The sequence below is a fragment of the Ahaetulla prasina genome, chromosome 3, assembly GCF_028640845.1.
Source record: "Ahaetulla prasina isolate Xishuangbanna chromosome 3, ASM2864084v1, whole genome shotgun sequence".
Classification (NCBI taxonomy): domain Eukaryota; kingdom Metazoa; phylum Chordata; class Lepidosauria; order Squamata; family Colubridae; genus Ahaetulla; species Ahaetulla prasina.
Window position 1 is genome coordinate 196,516,871 of NC_080541.1, and position 27,222 is coordinate 196,544,092.

A 27,222-nucleotide genomic window follows, 5' to 3' on the forward strand; every position below is an offset into this window, starting at 1 on the left:
CAGGCAGTGATTTTCCATTGGTTTGGAACAGGAAACAGGAATAGTCATCTACATGTAAAGGCAGGGGAGCCTTTTAAAGGATAGTAAATTTGTGAACTTCATTTCAAATTCAAACTCAAATCTCCAAGACGGAGTGGCTGTGGATGCCGGCACCCCGGTACAGTCAGCTGCAGCCGCAGCTGACTGTTGGGGGCGAGTTAGAGGCCCCAAAGGAGGTGGTTCGCAACTTGGGTGTCCTCCTGGATGGACGGCTGTCCTTTGATGAACATCTGGCGGCCGTCTCCAGGAGGGCTTTTTACCAAGTTCACTTGGTCCGCCAGTTGCGTCCCTTCCTTGACCGGGATGCCTTATGCACAGTCACTCACGCTCTGGTCACGTCTCAGTTGGATTACTGCAATGCTCTCTACATGGGGCTGCCCTTGAGGTGCACCCGGAGGCTACAGTTAGTCCAGAATGCGGCTGTGCGAGTAGTAACGGGAGCCGCTCGCGGCTCCCATGTAACATCACTGCTGCGTAGTCTGCACTGGCTTCCTGTGGTCTTTCGGGTGCGCTTCAAGATTCTGGTTACCACCTTTAAAGCGCTCCATGGCTTAGGACCCGGGTACTTACAAGATCGCCTGCTGTTACCCTATGCCTCCCACCGACCCGTACGCTCTCACAGAGAAGGTCTCCTCAGGGTGCCGTCCGCCAAACAGTGTCGGCTGGCGGCCCCCAGGAGTAGGGCCTTCTCTGTTGGAGCATCGATGCTCTGGAATGAACTTCCCCCTGGCCTACGTCAAGTGCCTGATCTTCGGACCTTCCGTCGTGAGCTAAAAACATATTTATTTATTCAGGCGGGACTGGCATAATGGTTTTAATAGTTTTAATTTGAAACTGGGGTTTTTATTGGGTTTTTAAAATTTTTTTATAATTTTAAATTTAAACTTTTAATTATCAGCCTTTTGTAATTTGCTAGGTTTTAATTGTGGGTTTTAATTGTATATGTATGTGTTTTATCTTTGGCTGTACACGCTCTGAGTCCTTCGTGAGAAGGGCGGTATAAAAATTTAATAAATAAATAAATAAATAAATAAATAAATTGTCAGTGCACAGCATGTGTACAATCAGATTGGTTGAGCTTTCCTAATCATTTTAGGAAATTGCTTATTAGCTATTCTAAAGTTATTTTGATTTTGTTTGAAAAGTCTTCATTGGGTAAGTTTATCTTCCACTCTGAACAAAAGAAAAATTAATTGCAAGCTTAGAAATTTACTGTTTCCTTTTTCTTGCACTTCTTATTCTTCCTTTCCATTTTCTTTAATTTTTACTATTACAGTTTAAGTTCTTAATAATTTTATATTCAAAAGATTACAGTAACCATATCCAGTTATCATTGATTCATTGATCTCAATTTTGCCCTGGAAGGCTCATAGCACGCCAATCATCTGCTTACCTAATTAATCCATTTCAGGATTTGCACAATATATTGAACATCAATTAACCAAAGCTTGGTCTCCACAACATACTTAATAACAACAGAGCAAACCAAGAGTTAAACTAATATATCCTAGCATGCTGCATAAATGCAGTTGCTAGACTTTTCTCTAACTTAGATATGTATGTTGTGTTGAACCCAATTTGTAGGTCACAAGTGAAACTGTACAAAAGGAAATTTTTTTTGAGGAAAAAAAAATAATGCAAAGCAATGCTTTGCAGCAGAAGCTGTTTTTGACAATTAAAAATCCAACAGCTAGCTCCTTAAAGCCTAACACTCCTTAGACTGCATTTGATACAACATCCTGAACACACTATGCAATATTATTAAGGTAACACCTTTAATTGGCTTCCTAAACTTTCTATGCTTTGACTACTCTGCACAATAGTGTCACTGGCTTTGCTGACTACATTCAAATGATTTCACAATGGTTTGAGGTCTTTCAGTACTTTGCAGTGAGTGGTTTAAGCTTTTCAAAACAGAATCTAAACATTTTGAAATTCTCATCATATTCAGATTAATATTCAGTCTCCAATTTGATTTAAATCAGGGATTCAGTGATGTATTAATATGTCTGCTTGTGGTGTAAACATTATTGAGGGCAACCATCCAGTTTGGTATACCATAAATAGTAAGCTGACAGCATAAAATGTGTGAAATCCTTCTTCTCCCATTCTTCATGTTCTGGCTTTGCTACCTGAGACATCATGCACAAAAGAAGTTATATTATACTGAATCAGATTCAAATGCATTCTTGCCCATGTTATTTCTTTACTAAAAAATATTTTGCAACCATATGTAATGCCAATTCAAGCAAATAAAAATCATACAAAATCTAGTGGTGGCAACTGATCTACTCAAATGTTTTCAGGGAAGGAAGGATTTGACGTTCCTCTGAAAAATGCCACGTAACCTTTCTGTGAGATGGCATTCTGAAGCTTCAGCTCACAGTGGAAAAGGCCAGCATCAGCTACAATCTGAACCTTCCTTTAGGCTTTAAAATGGGAGGAAAAATTTACTGCAACAGTAAAGTCATAAATAGCATTTTAAAGGCTAAAAATAGTATAGTACTTTGAATTAGGTTTACTGGTGGCCACTAGAGAGCTTTCAAAATATATGCATGCTAACCAGGGGTGAAATCCAGCAGGTTCTGACAGGTACTGGAGAACCAGTAGCAGAAATTTTGAGTAGTTTGGAGAACCAGCAAATACCACCTCTGTCTGGTCCTAAAGTGGGGTGGGAATGGAGATTTTGTAGTATCTTTCCCGTGCCACGTCCACCAAGTCACACCTACTAAGCCACACCATGCCCACCAAGCCACGCCCACAGAACAGGTAATAAAAAAAATGGATTTCACCACTGATGCTAACTCAAACCTATTAATGAGTGAGCATTTTGCACCAGTTTTCGGAGTGGGTCCCAGGTCTCTACCAATAGACTACAGCTTTACAATAAAGAGTATCAGTTATTATTATGCAGTTTCTTCTCTTCTAAATGTTGGAATATCAAAAATAGATACTTTTGGCAGTGCTGCTACTAGAAATCCAGAAACAATGTCATGCCTAAAAGCTTTCTTAAGGCAACATCTATTTTTAATAATAGAATAAAATCCTATCAGAACTATATATAACTTTATTCTGTTTTTGAAAAAAGTAAATTATTTTCAGTGATCTAGAATACTGTTGTAATATATGTATTTCATCATCGTAACCATCATTATCATCAACTGAGGCTCTTTCCTAAGTTCTTAACTGACTTCAAATACATATTTTGATGTAACAACTGCTAAATAACAAGCAGAAGGAAGGAAGGAAGGAAGGAAGGAAGGAAGGAAGGAAGGAAGGAAGGAAGGAAGGAAGGAAGGAAGGAAGGAAAGAGGGAGGGAGGGAGGGAGGGAGGGAGGAAGACAGGACGGACAGAAGGAAGGAAGGAGGGAAGGAGGGAAGGAGGGAGGGAGGTTGGAAAGAAAGATACTGTATTATATGTCTGTAGGTCAGATCAAGAAGCTAAAACGTATATGAGCAAGGGACAGTAATTCAAAAGCAACAGTATATTAGAAGTTAAACTTTTTTCTTTGTTTATAAATGTAATATTTTGCCATTTGTTATCACATATAGATGACTTTCTCAGAAATGATGCAACAGCGCAGAAAATTAAATATAATGAAACTTATTCTTGTGTTACAGAAAAGCACACAGAATCTCACAATTTATCTTTTTATTTGCTGAAGCATTACTGGTAATGTTCATGCCAATGCTTTACAAGAAGCCATGTGGAAGAAGACACACTAATACATTTCTAAACCTCCAAGTTTCTGTAGAGACTTGGGGATTCCAAATTCACTTTTTTCCCAGAATAGTACTAATATGTTAGCTATCTGCTATCCTCCTCTTCCTTCCTAGCTATTGAACATTATATAGAACAGGGGTCTCCAACCTTGGTCCCTTTAAGACTTGTGGACTTCAACTCCCAGAGTCCCTCAGCCAGCAAAGCCAGCAAAGCCAGCAAAGCCAGCAAAGCCAGCAAAGCCAGCAAAGCCAGCAAAGCCAGCAAAGGAACTCTGGGAGTTGAAGTCCACAAGTCTTAAAGGGACCAAGGTTGGAGACCCCTAATATAGAACATTATGAATAGACATTATATTCTAATGTTTCTAAAACCTGCAGCTGAGGCTACTAAGTGCATATTCAGAAAAATAAAGAATACAAACATTTAAACAAACATTTCTCCCAATGTTTATTTCTTAAACAGTACAGTTTTTCTTCAAATAAGACTTATTATAGAATTTGTCTGTTCTTTCCTAAATTTTCCAAGACCTCTTTAAACTAAACTTTGTAGTCAAATTGTAGTTAATTTTTTCAGCAAAATATAAAATCAGTTAACCCTTAATAATAATAATAATAATAATAATAATAATAATAATAATAATAATAATAATAATAATAATAATAATAATAATTTAATTTTTATACTGCCCTTCTCCCGAAGGACTCAGAGCAGTTAACAGCCATCTAAAATACAATATGACATACAATAAAACCAATTTAAAAAACTTATTCGATGTGGCCCAGAATTAATCCAGAAGTAATCCAGAATTAACATCTATCACTTGAATTATCTTATATCCCTCATATCTTAATAACAACTCTTATTTTCAGTTAAAATCTTTGTGTGCTAAGGAGCAAGGGATGTATGGATCCAATGGAATTTCATCTTAGGATATTCATTGTTGCATTCTTTATTTGTCTTAACCATACCACAACATTTGCAAAGGTGGGTTTCAGCAGGTTCTGACCAGTTCTGGAGAACCGGTAGCGGAAATTTTGAGTAGTTCGGAGAACCGGTAGTAAAAATTCTGACTGATTCCACCCACATTTATTCTCTGCCTCCCAAGTCCCAGCTGTTTGGGAGGAAATGGGGATTTTGCAGTAACCTTCCCCTGTCACCCACCAAACCACGCCCACCAAGCCATGCCACACCCACCAAGCCACACCCACCAAGCCATGCCACACCCATGAAACCACACTCACAGAACCGGTAGTAAAAAAATTTGAAACTCACCACTGAGCAATTGTAGATTAACAATATGGCCAGTTGACTTGTGATAAACAATGGGAAGGCAAACGAAGAGGTAAAAAAGCTTTGCACTGAACAAGAATGCAAGTGAAAAGACTGTAATGGTCCAGAGACACAGTCTGAGAATCACTTTGCCATGTATTTGCATCCATTTCCCGGTTTTTCCCTTGTTAGGAGTGTGCAGAAACTTTAATAAAACATGATGCAGAAAAGAATAGAGATGCAATACATGTACTTTTTGTATGAATAATTGTTCACCAACACTAAATCAAAACAGCTGAACCAAAACCTACATATAATATACCCTGAATATATTAAGGCTGGAATAAGTTTCTGTGTTAAACCTGGAAGGAGGCAGAAAAATAATGAAACATCATAGAGAACACTCTTTAGTTTTAAGTTTTATTGTCCACATCTTTATAATATCTGAGAGTGAGTTGAGTGATGCATAAATTTGATAAATAAATAAAATCTGTGTAAATGTATAAATGCCATGTCACTTATGAAAAATGAAATTAAAGGCACAAATCATGGGTTTTTCTATGCATCTATAAAATTCCATCAGTCAGGCAACACAAAGTGTATTTAAATATTTACTTCTTTAAAAATTATTCTGATACAGAAAGTGCCTTCCCACTGGTTTGCTTTTAATGGCAGGTAGAAAAAAATATTAAATTTCTCATGGAAGACACCTGCAGAGCATCCACATTTATTTTTGTAATGTATAAATTTTATATTATATTTAGAGTGACATACACAAGTAAAAAAACATATAAGGCTATCATGATCATAAAACATGTCTCCATGTTTCAACTAGTTAAAGTATAATTACTTTAGCTAGTTGTGTATAATTTGTGTGGCATGGAATTCACAGACCTATGAAAGAGACCTCATAAGTACATAAAGTGTTGATGAATTTCCACTTAAATATTGTCTGCTAACAAACAAACTTATTTTAGGAAATAAATTACAAGTATTACTGTAAACATTTTGAGTATTTGATACTCTTACATAAAGCAACTGCTTTCCAAATAATTTCTTTACTATAAAATTATAAATACTGTATTTTTTGACCCCAAAAAAGTGGGTGGAAATGTTTGTGTGTTTTATAGAGCAAATGATGCCAAATCCCCACCCAACTGCCAGCTCCCACCCTTTAGCCTCTGCCTCCCTGCAATTTGCCTCCTTTTCAGCACAGCCTGATTTAGCAGGAGCAGCTGATTGGCAGTTGGACCTGCCTCCCAGAATACCAGCTATCAGTTTTTCCAGGCTGTGGGGATTGCCACTTCTATCGCCGCCCATAGCCACAGCTGCTTATCGCTGCCTCCATATGCCCCATTTTTGACCTCTGCACGTCCCATTTTCAGCCTGTTCCAGGTGGCAGGGATTGCCACCACCACCTATCCCCACTGCCTGGAACTGGCCAAAAAGGGGGTGCATGGGGGCCAAAAATGCGGCACACAGAGGCCAAAAATGTGGCACATGGAGGCCGAAAGTTGGGCATGCAGAGGCCAAAAATGGGACATGCAGAGGCCAAAAATGGGGTGTGCGGAGGCAGCAATACGTGGTGGCAGCAATGGTGGCGGCAATCCCCACAGCCTGGAACAGCTGATAGCGGTATTCCAGGAGGCTGATCCAACCACCAATCAGCTGCTCGTGCTAAATCAGGCTGTGCTGACACTGACCAGGCTGTTGGCTGTTTGCTGCAAGGAGGCAAATTGCTGGGAGGCAGAGGCAGATTTTTTTTCTTGTTTTCCTCTCCAAAAGCTAGGTGCGTCTTACAGTCCGAAAAATACAGTATATACCACAAAATCTTGAAACAAATTATACAATCAATATGCAATCAAGTAACTAAAAAAGTTCAAAAGACCACAACATATTTTATTACTGTTTAGGTTCTTATATTCTTATTTCACACATGAAGGATAGAAAACAAAGGACATATTATTAAATGTATATATTAAGTATCTCTCTCTTCTCCACACTACTGCCACCAAAATGTTTCATGAAGTTAATATAATTTTAATGAGGTGTTTAGTGCTTTCATTTATCAGTTTATAGGAAAGTGTATTAAAATAAAGTATTATAATATTCAAGTTGACTTTATTAAAATATGGAATCTAATTTTTACCTAAATGAAACAATTTCCCCTAAGGCTTCCTATAACAAACTGGGGAAGCATTTGTTGATTAAGTAAAGTTGCAGTCACGTCTGAAAATTTAGAGTGAAATACTAATTGGTCAAACGAAATATACTCTGTTTGGAAGCAGTTTAAGAATCTTGCTTTTGACTAGGAGAGACAAAAAGAAGAGAAAACTGATGAATCACAGGAAAAAAATACTTTCAATTAAATTAATTTAACCCAGACTGGCTGACATTTCTCCACATGATGTACACAGACATTTTCTTTCTCAAAAGGACTATAGTTCTTAATGAAATTCCTACCTGAAATTAATTTCTTCATCTGATCTTGTATATTTTTATTAGACTCAACCTGCATTAATCTAACACATTTGGTCATGCGGTGAGAACACACAACTAAGTCAACTATTCAATATATCTCCACTGTGATGTAAAAATAAAACACTTCTTGCTTGCCAATAAGATGGACAGTCCGTCCATATGGCACGCACACCTATATATTCAGAAGTTTCCCATTCAATGAAAACAAGACCTTGAATGTGATAGCTTTTCTAACCTCATTGAGAAAAGCAAGATCGGGGTAGTTTATATAACAGGAATAATCCACCTGTTTAGAAAAAAGTTTGCATCTTTTTATTCAGAGTGCCTAATACTTTGCTGTATAAGTCACAAGAAGAATTCTCTTTTTCAAATATCCAAATCCAAAAATAATGTAAGTTTGTAATTTCAGATAGCTTCCAGTAGCATATCTGGGTAGCTTACATACATCTCTGTATTAACCTACTTATTTTTGCTTTCCTACATCTCCCTCCCTTCTGATCTTGCTTTAAAACAACAACAACAATACAGTGTTTTATGAGCAAAGGTAACACTTCTGGGAGTTGCGTGTGGCAAAAATAGCTCAGGCTTTATTAGGAAATCCTGGTTCATCTTCACAGTCTCTACTGGGATCGTATGGCTGACTATAAAATAATAAAGAGGAAATCAGTGAGTTGAGGGAACAGTTTTGAACAACTCTTAACTTTTCACAAAGTGGTCAAACCGAAGTCTTACTTGATTTGTCTCACAGTTTCTCCCCCCAATTTAAATGATGCAATCAATTTGGATTCATGTTTGTATACTATTACCAATAAAGTAATATATATAGGTCAAAAATACTGACTGTGTAGTGCCTTTTGAAATGAATATTAGTATTTTTATGTATCAAAACAACTTCAATAAAGAACTCTATTGTGAAGGGGAGAAAAGAAAAAGAAAGAATCAGTGGAAACTTTTAAGAAGAGACTGCACAGCCATTTGAAATGGTAAAGGGTCTCTTGGTTGAGCAGAGGGTTGTACTAGAAGACCTCCAAGGTCTCTTCCATCTCTGATATTCTATGTTCTGTGTATGGTAATTCTACTAACAATAGAGAAGAGAAATGATAATAAAAGGATATAAGGCTGATGTTAAACAGTTTGGTAACTAAGAGAAGCAAACAACCACTCAAGTCTTCTGATTTGCATCATTCATTCATTCATTAAATTTTTGTAACCGTCCATCTCACATACATGACTCTGGGCGGTATACAATAAAACTGCTGATTGCTGGGTTTCAGTAAAACAATGACAAAGCCATGAATGTTTCCTGGGCCATTTGTTTTGTTAGTCAAAGACTGGAGATAGCTTTTCAATGATTCAGTGATAGGCTTTCATGTCCTGGCTTCAGGGAAAGGAAGAAATGCTGATGCAAACTTGCAGGCAAGATGTAGATGTGATGTTGAGGGTTGAGGAAATGCTGCAGAAGGGCCCTGGTGAAAAATATAGTAAGGAGGGAAAATGAGGGGAGGTACAAGAAGAGTAGTGGGCACAGTCACCTAGCAGTTAAGATGATGGGCTTGTTGACCAGAAGGTTGTCAGCTTGAGGCCCAAGCCCTGTGAGAAGGTGAACTACCATTCTTGCCCATCTAGCAGTTCAAAAGCATGCAAAAGTGAGTAGATAAATAGGTACTACTTCAGTGGGAAGGTAGCAGCATTCCATGTGCTTCAGCACATAGTCATGCTGGCCACATGACCATGGAAGCATCTTCAGACAACAGTGGCTCCCTCGGCTAAGAAATGGAGATGAGCACCATCCAGTGGTGATATTCAGCCGGTTCTATCCGGTTCTATCTGGTTCGGGTGAACCGGTAGCAGAAGGTCCTGCACAGGCATGGAGGTGGTGCATGCGAGCGAAGCAAGCGCTCACATTTGCAAACTGGTAGCAAGATAAGTGAATATCACCCCAGCACCACCCCCTAGAATCAGACACAACTGGACAGGGGAAACCCTTACCTTTACAAGTAGAGTGCTGATATAGATAATTTATATTGGATAGAATTTTATATTTAAACCTATTAATCTTTTTCTTTAAAAAATATTGCAGCATGGACTTGGAATACTAATAATCTGCAGAGTTCTATGCCTTTGGGATCCTGTTACCAGATTACAATCCTGGCACAAACTGTCACCAACAACATATGTTCAAAATTATATTTAGTTTATTAAGACATACAGCAGCAAAGAGAAGTGTGGAGTGATGCTGGGTTTAGTGAAAAAGAATTAGATTCAAAGAGTAAGTGTAAACTAAAGAAGTATGAGAAAAATCATCAAAAATAGAAACTTTAGCCTGTGGGAAAGCAGCTCTGAAATAAATTTAGGAAAGCTTTGAGCATATCTAAAATAAAATACAAACTCAACTGGGTTTATCTACTTAACCTAAATCAAACAATTCATTCTATTCTATATCTTGAAAAAATTATTCTTTGCAATCCTGGGGTGGGCTTTTGCTTTCATTTTCATCCACCATGACAACAGCATTTCAATTAAAAATATATATAAAGCTCAAGCCACATTCTCCTAAGCTATTTAACCAAAAAGGGGGAATAGTGCATGCTTAAGAATTTGATCACCCAGATCTCCTGAAAGACCCAGATAGGTCTAGTGGTTAAGGCACCAAGCTAGGAACTGGGTGACCGAGAGTTTTAGCCCCTCCTTAAGCATAAAAGCCATTGGGGTGGCTTTGGGCCAGTCACTCTCTCTCAGCCAACTTACCTCATAGGATTGTTGTTGTAGACAAAATAGGAGGAAGGAATATTAGGTATGTTCATTGCATTGAATTATTTGTAAAAATAATAAAGGTGGGATATAAATAAATACATAAATAAATAAACAAACTAACAAACAAAAACAACCCAGGTGAAAAGCTCGTTACAAGTCAACTGTGCCCGTTACAGATTTCACATTTATGTGAAGCAACTCACTTAATATAAATTCCTCAGGTTCTCAGCTGTGAGGAGATACATAACACATTCAGCCAAATTTAGTGGAACTAAACAATACCTATTTAAAGATTCACAGATGAGCCAGAAAATTGGAATGGTCGTGGATGATACACACACACACACAACACACATATACAGAGAGAGACAGACTAAAGCTTTGTTCAGAAGTAGTGACTTGCTTCTATTTTCCTGACAAATAATACTTTTGCCTTGCAGCAAAAATTTCAGACTTCAGCCCTAAAATATTTAGCACTATTATAGTTTGTGTGGGCAAGATTTAAATATATATATGCAATGGAACTGCATACACACACACAGAGAGAGAGAGAGAGAGACAGACAGAGAGAGAGAGAGAGAGAGAGAGAGAGAGTGAGAGAGCAAGAGAGAGAGAGAGAGAGAGAGAGAGAGAGAGATAGTTCCATTGCATTTTTCTGGCAAGTAAATAAAATGTATCGTATTGTCGAGCATGCAGAACTTCATTACTGGAATGATTTCAGGGAGAGAGGAACAAAGGAAGTTATATCACTGGTTCTTCTTAGCTTATAATGAAGGCAAGTAAGGAAAGACATGACCGAAATCCATAAAAGTATGCATCAAATGAAATATATGGCCTAAGAGAAACTATTCTCCCTCTTTCACACAAACTTAGAAGTCAGGATCAAAACAAACTGACATTCAACACAGGGAGATTCAGAAACAATAGAAGGAAGGATTTCTTTATTAAATGTTTATTTTCAATAATGGGATTCACTGTCATGTCAGAGTTAGGATAGCTGCCAATTCAACAAGCGCATGGTGGCATAGAATTTTCTAGATGACAGGTAGCATAACTTAAAAACAAACTGGGAAAAAGTTTACATTGCTCTGTCTTCAGCTAATCAGGATTCAGAAACAATGACTACACCAGTATTAGTATTTAAGACTTTATTCCAAAGCAAAATAAGGCAATAATATCCTAAAATAACATGAAACATTGTGCTGAGATGGGTGGCTAAACGAACAAACAAACAAACAAACATGTATGTATGTATGCATACATATAATACATACATACATACATGTGTAATAAAAAGGATTTTTAAGAACACAGCAACACACCAAAAAAGATTTTATGTCACTTCTATCATTTCGGGAATCCCAAAGATATGATGGTGAATGGCCAATATCAGCAAATATACAGCACGCTTCTAGATAGGTCTTCATTAAAATTCGTAGGATGTTTTGACAGTTTATATAGTAATCTGACTATTACTCACACCTCTTTTCAATAGTTTCCTCTCATTGGAGTTTGCCAAGGATAAGTTCATCTTATCTTATGCTTTGAAAATTTTATCTAGTTCTGCCAAACATTAGACCCTACAGGTTAAATATATTTGTCTACACTCCTTTATACATTTATTTAGTGTACAACCTTTTGGTGATTAGGTTAATTATGTACTTAAATCTGTATTGTATACTGAACCAGTATAGACAGTTCTAAGAAACAAATCCGAGATGCAAATCTCTATGCATTTCTTAATCAGTCTTTTGCTAAAATCATCAGTATTGCAAGGAAACAGCAATGGATAAGGACTATTGGCCTTCAGTCTTAATATATTGTAAAAATTCCAAATTTGGTCTGACACTGTGGCCTACTGAACTAAACCAGGGGTCACCAACCTTTTGGACCTCAGGGACCAGTAAATTCATAATTTTAAATCCTGAAGACCACTAATATGAATTCAACACACTGCTTGCTTAAGCGCCTGGACTCCCAGTGATGGGAGTCCCAGGCACTTAGCTTGGCCACCTGTTTCTGTAACCTTAAACACTCAATTTGGACCTGTTTCCCACAGAAAACAAAACATTCGGATCTCTCTCTCTCTCAAACACAACACACACTCTCTCTCTTTCTCTCCCTCTCTCTCTCACTCTGTCTGTCTCTCTTTCTCTCTCTCTCATTCTGATTCCTTGGTGTTCTCTGAGTCTCATGGGTGCTTCTTCAGCCTTTGTTGGTGCTGGATGCACCTCAGTCACTCAGGGAGATACACGACCTGCTCTCTGCCCCAAGACACTGGCCTGATCAGCCTATGCTCCGCGTTGTAATAGGCTCTAGGAGGAGGAGGGGAACACCATTTCCTTCACTGTGAACCACACTTAATTTAACTTTGCTGCAAGAGCAGCGGGTAGGCCATGTAGGTGCCAGCAGCAGTGAAGAGAAATGGCCAGGCTAGTGTCTCAGGACTGAGAGGAAGTCCCGCATCTCCCCATGTGACCGAGGTACGTGCAGCACCAACAAGGACTGAAAGAAACGCCTGCGAGACCCAGCAAGAGATGAAGCAAGTACAGGGGCACTTTGCTCCTGCTCTGAAACATGGAGGAAGCCTGCATCCCCCTCCCTTCCCTTCTCAGGCCAGGTGAGGACTGACTGGGAGGGGAGGGCAACGGGTGGGACCAGCCATTGGTGCGTTCATCTGACAGGAAGCCACAGCAGGGGAATGAAACAGCCATGGGTTGCCATCACGAGTTGCCACGGGTTGCTTTGGCCCACCTGTGCCACTGTCCCACCCCCGCTTGCTGCAACAGCACAATTACCTTGTTCCGGCTGGTGAAGGTTGCGCTACTCCTTGTATGTTGCACCACCTGCAAAGTTGCAAGTTACACGTACCTCCCTCTATGGTGGAGATTTTCAGCCCCACCACAAGCTGCCTGACCGGTCCCATATTTCAGAGCTCTAGTTTCAGAACTGGCCCATTGGTCATAATGGAGCATTTTATCACAGACCATCAGAGGTCACCGGTTGGTGATTGCTGAACTAAACAGTTGTATGTATTTTTAATGATTTGCCATTTCTTTGCCATGGTCTCTAAAAATTATTTGACAAGGTTTTTTAAATGGTTCATGAATTGCTAAATCCTCCCTACAGCATTTTTATTTTATGTGTCTGATGGCGTATGCACACCCACTGGTAGCATATCCTAGGGCTGTGTAGAAATCTGAAGAACTGTTTGATTTGATGATGCTTCAACCAAATAACTCAAAGTAATTTCAAGTTAAAGAAAATCTGCAGACTGATACTTGGGGGCTACTTGAAAATAGGAGCTCAGATTTGGAGGCTTTAAGATATTCTTCAGCTTTTTAAAGATTTTGCAGCCTTTCAAATTATTTTACTGATGTGATCCTTTTTCAGCTGCTTTTAGAATTGTCATAAATGATTATCATTGTTGTAAATTTTGGGGAAAATAATAGCATTGTCTCTGTCATTGAGATGAACATGTTTAGTACTCCATTAGCTCTTTATCAGAGTTTCTTGTAAAAATCAAATCCAGAAGCGCACAGAGGCAAACTGATTCAGCAGGATTCATTAACTTCTTTATATACATAATAACACGTAAAGTAAATTTACAATACCAACAGCAGAGAACAATTTCACTTCTGTTCAGATCAGCAGACAAGCTAGTTTCATTTTAGATCTGAGCACAGAGAGCTTTAATACAAAGAGAGTCTCTTCTATACAGGGCAGTTAAGCTTCTGCACAGACTCAGTTGCCTAAGCCATTCTGAGACTTCTAGCTTCTGTTTCTAAACAGCCTTCATTGGCTGAGCCTGTTACCATGTCTCCGTTCAGTCCCCACTGGCTGATTTATTCCAGTCTATGAATATTCATACTCTGACACTCTTTGTTTTTCATAGGTGGCAAAACTGATTACTTTCTTCATTCATTTTCTCAGCTTTCAGCTTTTTTAATGTTGCTAGCCCTACACTTTAATGATTTGCCATTTCTTTGCCATGGTCTCTAAAAATTATTTGACAAGGTTTTTTAAATGGTTCATGAATTGCTAAATCCTCCCCACAGCATTTTTATTTTATGTGTCTGATGGCGTATGCACACCCACTGGTAGCATATCCTAGGGCTGTGTAGAAATCTGAAGAACTGTTTGATTTGATGATGCTTCAACCAAATAACTCAAAGTAATTTCAAGTTAAAGAAAATCTGCAGACTGATACTTGGGGGCTACTTGAAAATAGGAGCTCAGATTTGGAGGCTTTAAGATATTCTTCAGCTTTTTAACGATTTTGCAGCCTTTCAAATTATTTTACTGATGTGATCCTTTTTCAGCTGCTTTTAGAATTGTCATAAATGATTATCATTGTTGTAAATTTTGGGGAAAATAATAGCATTGTCTCTGTCATTGAGATGAACATGTTTAGTACTCCATTAGCTCTTTATCAGAGTTTCTTGTAAAAATCAAATCCAGAAGCGCACAGAGGCAAACTGATTCAGCAGGATTCATTAACTTCTTTATATAATAATAACACGTAAAGTATATTTACAATACCAACAGCAGAGAACAATTTCACTTCTGTTCAGATCAGCAGACAAGCTAGTTTCATTTTAGATCTGAGCACAGAGAGCTTTAATACAAAGAGAGTCTCTTCTATACAGGGCAGTTAAGCTTCTGCACAGACTCAGTTGCCTAAGCCATTCTGAGACTTCTAGCTTCTGTTTCTAAACAGCCTTCATTGGCTGAGCCTGCTACCATGTCTCCATTCAGTCCCCACTGGCTGATTTATTCCAGTCTATGAATATTCATACTCTGACACTCTTTGTTTTTCATAGGTGGCAAAACTGATTACTTTCTTCATTCATTTTCTCAGCTTTCAGCTTCTTTAATGTTGCTAGCCCTACACTTTAATGATGGTTTCTCGCCTTTGTTGATAGAAAGTTATACATCTGAGCTGGTTCTGCTAACAGAACTGGGAGCTCACCTCAGCTCTCAGCCCTCTGAATATGAGCTCAGTACTGATCATGCTTTTAAATTCTGTATGATTGGGGCAAATATAAATCTCTTGACACATGAGTGAATGTCTGCTAGACTTACATTTGCAAAAGACAGCCTGAACTTTGCCAGCTTCAAATACAAGGATAAGAATGACAATGGTATAAAAGTTGCATCTTTTGTGGTTTATTTTATGACATTAAACTTTATTGTCACCCTGCTTCTGCTAGCTCTTTTAACTAAGTTAGAGTACTGCCAGCAAAATGCAACACTGTCACAACCTTTGCAATAGTAGCTATCCTTTCCAGGAAGGATCATGCTTGTCAAAAACTAACAAAAATTCTCTTAGCATTCCAAAAATACCAATGATCCAAAGGTAGCAAAGCTATCTTATCCCATAAGATCAGGTATATAGTCATTCTTCAGTGTCATTCCAAGCCTGGAAGCCCAGAAAAGCAAGTGGAAAAGAAAGACATTACTAAAAGTAAATGTTTGTATTGTAAAATCAAAAGTGCTCTGCAAGATAGAGATTTTGGACCCTGTTGCATTGTGTTTCCCCATCATTGCTATCTATATGTTAGAAGACATGTTGGTTTGCTTTTGAAGTTTGGAAATTTGAGTAAGTAATTTACTCACTCTGAATCTTATATCTTCCGTTTGAATTCTTGATACTTATACTTATGTCATAACTAAATTTAGATTTGGAGGAGAGAGAAAGAGAGATGCAAGAGAAATTAACACATCTGAAAAATTCAGAGACCATAAAAACTGAGAACACTTTGCTATTAGCAATTTTTGATAATTTTGTGGAAATTCTACCTATCTGGCTTAAAACTCTGTTTTTGCACCATGCAATTCTCTCCTTCTGTTATATCTCCCCTATAATTGTCATTGAGATAGGTGCTCATCCATTTATTTGCAGAAAAGCAATTGAAAAGTGCTGGAAATGAACTATAGAAAATGTAGTTGTGGGGGAAAGAAAAGAAAAGAAAATTGGTTAGTAGCTGTCTTTCCTTGGTTACATTTTAGATGTGGCAAGAGAGGGAACATAAGAAGCTGCCTTTGCTGATTTACATCACTGGTCCATCCAGTTTAATGATCCATTGAATGATAGTTAATAGCTTTTGGTAGATTCAGGCAGGAGCTTTTTCAGCTCTACCTAGCAACTCTTTAAAGCTTGCTAGGAGGAACTATTTTAAAAACACTTTTAAAATAAAGTAGAGCAAAGAGGGGAATCATCCATACCTTAATTCCAAAACATATTAACTGGAACAGAATCCCAGTGATTTTAAACAATTTATTATCCCAAACAATCCTGTTCTTAACCACTGAGCTACAGTGATTCCATTAATACTTCAATACATCAGCAGCCTATCTTGAATTAACTCAAACCAAAGCACTGGATGAGAAGCAAAACGACTTCAAGGGAAAACAAAGAAAGTCCAGTTGCCTCTTGAAAAAGAACCTTTCAGTCAAACCAAAACATATAAATATTTCCTGCAAGCATTTTGCTGTTGTTTAAATATTTACATACGATTTATTTTTGACCAATCAACATATTTGGCTAAATTAGTGTATGTTTGTGCATTACATGTACTGTAGCTCTGTAAATGTAAATGTACATATGCATACAGAAACAGATACTGTACATATATTTAGACCAACACAAATCTCCATAGGAAAAATAAAAATATGCAAACACTTAAAAGAAGAAATAGTTTTATGGGAATAAAAATAAATAGATGTGGATTACTTGGCTATTATTTCATTAACATTTTTCAATCACCACAAAAAGGTAGCAATTTTCATTTTCACATAAAATCTTGTATGGTTCCAGATACTACAAAAATCAGGACTTTACTTTGCCAGTAGGTTCCATGCCAATTATAAGACCTTCATGGAGGAGGGAATCTCACCTCCCTCCTCTCTCCCTCCCTCCCTCCCTGTCTCTGTGTGTGTGTGTGCATGTATACTTCTAAGTGTAAATTAAGAGAATATAGTTGTGCCTTTTAAAAGTTGTGTGAGAAGTACTTTGATTCCTGAATGTGTTAAAAATCATGAAAGCAACAATAAAATCTTTAACAGAAAATAAAGTGATAATGACAGTAACGAATAGCAGCTATAACTAATATATTAACTTTCCCCAAAAAAAGGAGTCCACAAAAATAGCTTTACACATTTAACAAGCTTTTATAACCTCATTTGCAGAATTAAAGGCATGGGGAAGAGAAAATTGGCTTGGGGTGACTAGCACAGTTGGAATAAAAATTACAATTGAATATAATCAAGCTCCATTCTACTTGCACTGTTGAATATTTTCAGCATGGATAAAACTGGTAGATGTTTTAACTCTGAGCAATTAGTTTTGTCTGAAATATGTGTCCAATTGAATCACATCTTTTTTTGGATCAATAGTCAAGCCTCATTTTCAAATGCTGAACTTTACTCATCATTCGGGTCTTACCCATTAAATCAGTCAAGTTTTTATTGTGAAAGCCTAAAAGGAACAATGACACATATCCCAGAAATTGTCTGTTTAGAATTTCTTTCTTTGGAGACCATGACACTTTAGTGGCTGAGCAATAATCTTTGCATACAGCAGGTTCCAGGTTTAATTTTCATTTTTTTCCCCAGTTAGACTTTTCTATTGTACTGGGCCATAACTCAGTAAAAAGCCTGTTCTTTTCTATGACAAAGCTTCTAGATGCAATTACTGCAGTGGTGGGTTTCAAAAATTTTTTACTACTGGTTCTGTGGATGTGACTTGGTGGGCTTGGCATGGCTTGGTTGGCGTGACTTGGTGGATGTGGCATAGCTTGGTGGGTGTGGCATGGGAAGGATATTGTAAAATCTCCATTCCCATCCCACTCCAGGGGAAGGATATTGCAAAATCCCCATTTCCTCCTGATCAGCTGGAATTCAGGAGGCAGAGAATAGATTAGGGTGGGACCAGTCAGAATTTTTACTACCAGTTCTCCAGAACTGGTCAGAACCTGCTGAAACCCACCTCTGAATTACTGTCAATCTCCAGGTAGGACTGGCAATAAAGAAATCAGTTCAAAACTCTGCATAGTAACATGTAGTCCTAGCAATAAGCTGGAGAATAAGCAACATTTGAAAGCAATAATTCAAAAAAAAAAAAAAAAGAAGCAGGAAAGAGAGGTTAACCCTAACCCTGATACTAGGAAAATGAGAAAAAAAGATTGAAAGGTGTTTATATGTTTTATTTTCCATTTACTGAATGTTTCTCAGTTCAGTGAAGTAACTGTCTATCCCAAGGGGGAAAAAAATCTTATTATTTAGATGGGATTTAACATACTAAATTTTAATCCACCCCAGTTGATAATATGGAGAATCAGGTAATTCAGCATCAATTTTTCATTTTGGGCACATTTGCACTATTTAAAATTCAGCTAACGAAACAACAGGTTTGAATAAAATTTGAAACATTCAGGTAACCCCAAGTTTGAATAAAATGTATTTAAATAAAACAAAATTTGAATAACATTCCTGACAGGAATATATTTTAAGAAGTGGTATTAAACATACAATAATTATTAGAACTGCTGGGATTAGCAAACCTGAATATTTTTTTATCTCAACCATTCCTTTTAACGTCGTCACAATTTATCAGAATTCAAATATCTATATATTATCAATTTTACTTCATATTTATGTAACATTAAACATGACAGAAGCAAAGTTAAACTTCATTTTAGTATTCCTGTGCAGAACCATACAGAGAAAGAACAAAGAAAATGGACTCAAAACAAAACAAGTTTGCAGTGAGAAGTAGACGTGGTTTTATTGCAAAATCAATGCTAGGTCAAGGAAGTTTCTCAAAGTTTATAACAATGTTTTGAACCATGTACTTTATATGGCCAATGAAGGCAGAGGAGAGATTTTTATTGGAGCAACTTCTGTGGGTAACAATGTGAACGTTTGAAAGTGTCTATTCCAAAAACAATTCAATTGAAATAAAAACTCTGATCTTTATCTTTGCTATTTTACAGCTACTAAGTACAGATTAACTGAGAGACATTACACAATAAAGTATTTCACAATTATAGAATCCTTCATTTGACTTCCCAGTAATAGTCTGGATCTTGCATTTATTTGTATATTATTTTTATTTACTTACTCAATTTCTACAGCCACCCCCTTACATAACTCTGGGTAGTTCACAACTATTAAAACAATGGGAACATTACACAAATTTAAATTTAAATGAATAATAAAAATAGAAGAGTATTGTATGTCCTTACAGATGAAAATACTCATTGTGCTACTTTACTTCTTTAATTCTGTGATATAATTTTCCTAAACTATAGATAGGCAGGTATGTATGAAACAGGCATGTGTGTATAGTTAATTGAAATGCAATTAGCCAATCAATGAAATGCATGCATTTATCAAAGATTTGAATGAATTCATTCTAGTGTGAAAAACATATGTCCTTTGACTTTTTTTACATTCTTTGACTCTGTTTCTCTCTAATTAGAGGTATGGAAAAGTTTCCTATCAAAACAGTTGGAAACCTTAAAAATTGGCCCATTTAAGCATGGAATTATTGTTGCTTTGTGTGTTCTGGGAGCATCATAACACAGCTCTGTTTGTAGCAAAATGCTCACGGCAGGCTATCTTTTGCCAAAATAGCAGGCTTCCATTCAGAATGGGACATTTCGGAGTTTCATATGTAAAAGTTACACAATGAAAAATGTGTGTTCCATTAATCTGAGGCAGTAGACATTAGTGCACAAACATGGATAGTTTTTACCATTACAAAATCATATAGCAACCTTTTGGGAAATTGTTTTGCCTTTATTATTGGTTCCTCATCCGGCAGTATATTCTTCTCCTTTCAGAAATTTTGTTTTTACCACATGACACAAATGAAGTAAACAAATTAAATCAATTAAGCCACTAACATGTGTTTAATGGATTTGTAACTCTTTTTAAAAAAATATATGATGGCTTCAATTCTTTACATTTGGAGTAATTATCAGTATTTTCACATCTATATTCATCGTGCATAACATTTTTCTCCCTCAGTCAGATAAGAGTCATCCTCTGAGATGCTATAATAATAATAAAAGAGTTGGAAGGGACCTTGGAGGTCTTCTAGTCCAACGCTCTGCCCAGGCAGGAAACCTTACACCACTTCAGACAAATGGTTATCCAACATCTTTTTAAAAAATTTCCATGTTGGAACATTCACAACTTCTGCAGGCAAGTCAGGAAACTTCTCCTTTGTTCTAAGTTGCTTCTCTCCTTGATTAGTTTCCACCCATTGTTTCTTGTTCTATCCTCAGGTGCTTTGGAGAACAGCTTGACTCCCTCATTTTTGTGGCAGCCCCTGAGATATTGGAAGAGTGCTGTCATGTCTCCCCTAGTCCTTCTTTTCATTAAACTAGACATACCGAGATCCTTCATATGTTTTAGCCTCCAGTCCCCTAATCATCTTTGTTGTTCTTTGTTGCTATTTGAAATGGAATTTTTGTCTCTGACTGCAGAAGAGAAGGGAATCCCACATACATTTCTGAATTCAGTCCCAGGCTCTAGGCTTGTCTTCATCTAGACTTAGCAATTAGTTAGTTAGCTGAGCTAGTATTCAGGTACTGAATTGCATAACCAATCCAGAAAAGAATAGAATAACAGAGTTGGATGAGACCTTGGATGTCTTTTTGTCCAATCCCCTGATCAAGCAGAAGTCCTACACCATTTCAGGCAAATGGCTGTCCAATCTCTTTTTAAAAGCCCCCTCTAATGAATTATCCACAACTTCTGAAGGAAGCCATTCCACTGATTAATTGTTCTCACTGTCAATAATTCACTAAAAATCATTCTAGGACTGAAGCTTTCCAAACTGATTTCTTTTAGCTACTGGAAAATGCTACAAATTTGATAGCATTCTGGCCAAACTATGCAGAACACTGATCCATATTACTTCAAAAGGACATCAACACACATTCAGTTAACCTCCTAAGAAGCAGTCTTATTATCTTATTAGTTGAAGAGAAGCAAAGAAAAAAGAAAAAAAAAGGAAAAAAAAGAAAATAGGAGTTGACAACCAAAGTTTACCTTCATTATCTCACCATCTCTTATGTTCAACACTGAATCCATCAGTATCTTGCTTATGTCATTTATCAGTGTTTACACCAGGAGTGGGCTGCTGTGGGTTCCCAGGGGTTTGGGAGAACCTCTAGCTAAGATTCTGTGCTCCCAAATCCCACTCCTGGCTGGCCCCACCCACCCCACCCCACCCCCTCCCAGGAGTCCCCACAGAGCCTATTTTGGATTCAGGTAAGTGCAGGGCATGCGTGGAGGATCAGGGAAGGCAAAAAACAGGTGTACTGGAAGTTTAGGAAGGCCAAAAATGGAAGGCCAAAAATGGCCTCCCCGGAACTTGAGAAAATCCTCTGGAGCCCAGGGAGGGCTAAAATACCCCCCGCTGTGGTGCAGAAGGCCAACTAGGCCACCCCCACAATGGCCACGCCCACCCAGCAACTGGGCAGAGAACCCCTTGCTAAAATTTTTGAAGCCCATTCCTGGTTTACACCTTTATTTACAATATAACAGCCACTGTTTTATTTATCCAGCTATGGTTTCCTCTTGCTCTTAGTAAAAGTTGGCTTTTCTTCTTTCACATATGCTCCGTGAGTGGTTTTGAGTAATTTTAAATTCACAGTATGTGAATTTAAAAGTGATAGCAATACCAATAGCACTTAGATTTATATACCACTTCATACAGCACTCTCTAAGCAGTTTACAGAGTCAGCATATTGCTCCCAACAATCTGAGTCCTCATTTTACTGACCTTGGAAGGATAGAATGCTGAGTCAACCTTGAGCCGGTCAGAACCGAACTTCTAGCAATCAGCAGAATAAGTCTGCAATACTGCATTCTAACCACTGCGCCACCATGGATCACATGATCACATGATATGCTTAGCTGTAGAGTCATTTCAGTCTTCTTTATGTGTCTAAGAGTGTGTATAAATGGCTATTATCCTTATATATTTATAATGTTCTAAATTATCTGAATATTTGGAATGCATAACTATACCAAAAAAATATTTTATAATGATTTGACAGTGTGCAACTAAAATATCTTTATTAGAGAATGGAACCAGCAAAAATAGGATTTATTCTGGAAAATAACTTAGAAAAGGAACTTGTAGTAATGAATACATAAACACTAGAAATGCACATGAAAATGCAATGAATTATTTGCACCAGCCTTTTGAGGAGTGAGGTAAATCATAGAAAAAAGGTTAAAAATTTGCAATTGATAAATTGGGAAGAGGAGAGAATTAAAAACCAAGGATACTTCATGAATAATTCTTTGTTCACAAATATTATGGGAATAACAATGATATTAGAATAAAGATCTTAATTTTAGGAATGAAGTATTAGAATTTAAGGATAAATTCAGTGCTGTTTTGTTCTTTCAGGCAAGATAAAGGAAGTTACAGTATTAGAATTCTCTCCCCCCACCCCAAAACTCAAGAGTAAGAATGAGATTTCTAATCCAAGCTGAGTAGGGCATTCCAATTTTTTATGACATAAATAGAATCTGGTAATTCTTAAGAATTTTGTATATTTTAATCCTGAACTGTTATTGCACTGAATTCTCTTCAAATTCCAGAATACCATTTAATACAATCTCCACGTTCCTTTGTGGCTGTCTCAGACAGTACAATTCTGACAGAAATTCTGAAAACAGGAATTAACTTTGCAATAGATTTACCAATTTTTAGTTAGCAGAAGAGTAGGTACTGTATGTGAATAGAAAAGTTGTGTGATATATAATACATCTGTCACAGGAATATATTTCATAAAACATGACCCATGAAAGCTTTATGAATGCAACATGTGTTAGGAATTCTCAAAATTGTTTGAGGATTTTTTTTAGCTTTGTTATGAACAATATCACAAAAATGCAACTTCAATTTATATCATTAAAACCACAGAGTTTTTAAAAATACAAACAGCATTTTCAAGTTTGAGTTTAATTGTTTTTACTCCAGTTGAAGTTTTTCATTTAGTAAGGTAGTAAAGTTAATGATATATTATTAATAGATATATTAATAATTGTTGTAAGTAATTGTAATTGCATTAATAATCTTTACTGCTTTATTCCTCTTCATGTCAAGTGAGTAGAATTCATGGACAAAAATAGAACTAACATGTTCAAATAGGCAGATTTAGACTCTGGTTCATTGTAGACATTGTTTTGTACCTCAGATGATATTCTATTTGAGACAGGTACAAACCCCTACAAATTCACATTTTTAATTATTCATCACTTACCTTTTACTATTAATTCTGCATAGTTTGAAACTCCTGATCCACCATCAGAACGGATTACACATCGGTATTTACTGATACTGCGTTGGGATGTATCAGCTACACTAACAGTAGCAGAAAAACGTCTATGGTTGACAACTCTGGTAACCATTAATGCTGTGTCTCTTCCATTCCACTGCTGTCACACAAAGAGAGGAAGAAAGATCTATGTAAGTATAACATGTTCATGAAAAGAGTATTCCTAACTCATGTCAATTTCTTTTTCTGAAATTCTTACAAAAACATGACATCTTTTCTCCCAGATGAATTACTTAAACTTGGTGTGTATTACTAAAATTCAATTTCAGTTTAGCTCAAGAGCAGTAGTTACCACTATATATTTTACTACCTATCAACTACACGAGTAGTTCTTTCTTAGGAACAGAACCCAGTTGGGTGATTTTGAGTCAGCCACTTCCGCGCTCCATTTTAGAGAAGAAGAAAAAAACCACTAACCTACACTGGATTAGCCTGGTAGATTATGGTTTATAACTTTCAATGAAAAGGCCTTCATCTATTATCAGCCTGGATTGAGTCAGGCTGATAATAGATTGCAGCACAACATTGCTCCATTATAAAAGCTATCAATAAGAAAAGGTTGGATTTGTAGAAATGTAAGATTCTGAAATGTGTGTCATTTATGGGGATTCAAAGGTCACCTAGTGGGTAAGATATATGATTTCATTTTCTTCCTAACAGTATAAAGTGACTCATGCTTTCCTTTTGTAGATATTAGGCCAAGATCAAAAAATCATTGGATATAATAAAAATATGCAGGCTGCACAATCCAGCTATATACTCCACTGAATTTTGCTTCAATATGTACAGTGGCCTTGCATTGCCTCATGGCAGATGAAAGAATGGTAACAACCGCCTTCGTTGTTTTTTTTTTAAAAAGCCTCTTATTTATTTTGTTTTCTTTTTCAACATAAATCCTAGCTGTGAATTTAAAAAAACCTGATATATATGTTTTTGCTCTCAAGGACAAAATGATAACACAGATGATTGGCAGGGTATATTTGTGCTGGGCTTAGAGACTGCTTATCAGAGGCAATTTATTCAGCTGAAACAATAGTACAGTCAGTTCTTTGGAGTAAATGTGGTAGTTCTAAACTGTAGTGGTAGTAGTAACAAGCACAACCATCCTTAAGAGTAGCTGAGATTTGAGCTACTTTATAATTTTTAACAAAAGGTATGATTGAGAATGATTAGGATCAGAATGTAGATTAATAAAGTAGTATGACTGAAATAAATTAAGTATGGAAATAAAATGTAGAAGCAATTAAAAAGACTTCAAGTAGAAATAAAGCAAGGCATTCTGAAATTTCCTCACATTGATCTCATCCCATTCTTTTGAAAGAATGCCTTGCTTGTTTCTTTTTCTTTACCTCAAAATCAGATCTTTAATTCTGCTAATTCTGATTTTTTCCAATGGGAACATAAGAAACATTTGGTGCATTTATGCAATAAAAATATATAAGTAAGTAGAGAAAAAATATAGTAAATAAATGCTATATAATATTCCATATAAAGTTAAACATTTAGCTGCTCAACACATTAAGCATATCCAGCTAAATAATTTTTCAGGCCATAAATTTAAACCCCATTTTATCTGTTTCAGAATCTTCTCTTACCCAAAGGGAAATGATGAAAGTATTGCACAGAAATTTTCCACTGGATTCAGAATATCTATTTGTTCATAGATGAAAAATATGGTTTGAAACTTTTAAAGTGTCAGCTTTGGAAGCCATATTAGGCCGGAAGCTTCCATGCTGCCACTTTCTCATGTGTGGGAAAGTAGGAGGGGGGGATTTAGTAGAGGGATTGTCTTTAGACATAATAGCATTCTTCCTCTCGGTCAAGGTCAGGCCGATCCTGTATCTGGAGAAGAAATGGTTGGAGTGCTGTCTCGAGATGGGACAGATGGTGATTGGAGCATGTGATCGACTGAGGAGTGAGGGGATGGTTTGGGTTTTTTTTATTTACTGAGGGAAAAACCCAGACCTCTCAGATTCAGGTTTTCCCAGATGTGCCAGTTTACCTATCCTAGTAAATAGAACTTTGAAAGATGCTTGCTTCAGAGTTTTTACTTGGAATTGCAGTTTTTTCCAGAACGCTTACATAAAGAACATAAAGAAGCCATTATGCTTTTACCTGTAGCCACAATTTGTCATGCTGAGACCACTTTCCTCCTGCAATGCACTGGAATGTTGCATTCTGCCCAACATTAACCTCCACGTTTTGCAGCCGCAGGAAGTGAGGAGCTTTTCCTAGCAAAAAGACAAAATATTACCAGGATAGAGCATCACAATGCATAATTATAGCAGAATTAGAATGAGAATCAATCTTTCTTTCTTTCTTTCTTTCTTTCTTTCTTTCTTTCTTTCTTTCTTTCTTTCTTTCACCAAGTTTCTCATAGAATAAATGACCTAGCAAAGCAATGCTAAGCCTATCTTTCGGCTTTCTTTTTTAAATGCAGACTATCTTTGCTGTTCTAGCGAAGAAGCTGAAAAGGAACACAATGACCACCTTGCCATAAACAGTGTGCTATAAATACATTTTCTATAACGAAAGAATCCAATATTTCCCAAGATATTCAATTAATATTTAGTGGAAGCAAAAAGCAAATGTCCTCTGTAGAAAGATGAGTAAATAATGTTTGTTTAAAAAAAGATAGAAGTAAAAATTTACAGCTACAACTAATAATTAGTAACAATAAATAATAACATTAGATTAGTTTAAAATTAACAAGGTGAGAAGGAAGAGAGCAAGATGCACCTATGGGGGAGTCTTATATAGTCTATTAGCCATCTATATAATGGTTTACTGCAATTGGGATCCCAGGCTAGTTGGCAGAGCCAGGTCTTCAGGCCCTTTCAGAAAGCTAAAAACATGGGTGTAGATCTCACCTCAGGAGTCACAATAATCCAAAGGGCAGCAACCCTTGCAGAATTTGTTGCCCCTTGGGATTCTTCCGGTGATGGATAATCTCACCCAGCAGCTTCATGTAGATGTTTAAAAAGAGTGGAGAGAGTACTGAGCCCTGCAGCACACCATAAAAGGTTCAGTAGTCTCTCCACTCCACCTGTGGACTGGACCTCTCACTCCCCATCAGCACCAATTGGGACCTGCCTGAGACAAAGGAGCCAAAATAGAGCAAACTGCACTGTTCAGCCTCAAACCCTGCAACCAACCCTAAAGGATACCATGGTCAAGGAGGTTCTCTGTTACAGAACCCCTGATTACGACCTTGTACATGCAAACAAATTAACATCACTACTAACATGGGCAGCCTCCTGCCCACACCCTCTTATTTTTCTTGGTGACCTAAATCTACCTCTTATTAATTGGACCATAAATGAATGTACAACTGAACCCATACATGCAACCCTGTACACTGCTGTAACTAAACTGGATCTAGATCAACTAGTAACTAATAGCACTAGACTCAACAACTGCCTTGATCTCATCTTCCGCAACAGTTTAAATTCAATTTATGGACTACAAATAAAAGAACCCTTTCCAACAGTGACCATAGCATGATAGACTTTTATCTCAATTTACATCCTCACATAAACAATCATAATGACGGAATCCCAAACTATAACTTTAGAAAAGCCAACTATG

The 27,222-nt window shown here is 37.1% G+C and overlaps 1 protein-coding gene across 1 annotated transcript in view; it reads right to left on the reverse strand.

Annotated features, from left to right (window-relative positions):
- Window positions 1–27,222, reverse strand: part of PTPRT (protein tyrosine phosphatase receptor type T) — a 541,915-nt gene that overhangs the window by 421,223 nt on the left and 93,470 nt on the right. Inside the window, exons 4-5 of the mRNA XM_058177805.1 lie at window positions 25,750–25,865; window positions 23,560–23,734 (exon numbers count right to left, since the gene is read on the reverse strand). Of these exons, the coding sequence (XP_058033788.1) occupies window positions 23,560–23,734; window positions 25,750–25,865 (291 nt within the window). The remainder of the gene's footprint in view (window positions 1–23,559; window positions 23,735–25,749; window positions 25,866–27,222) is intronic.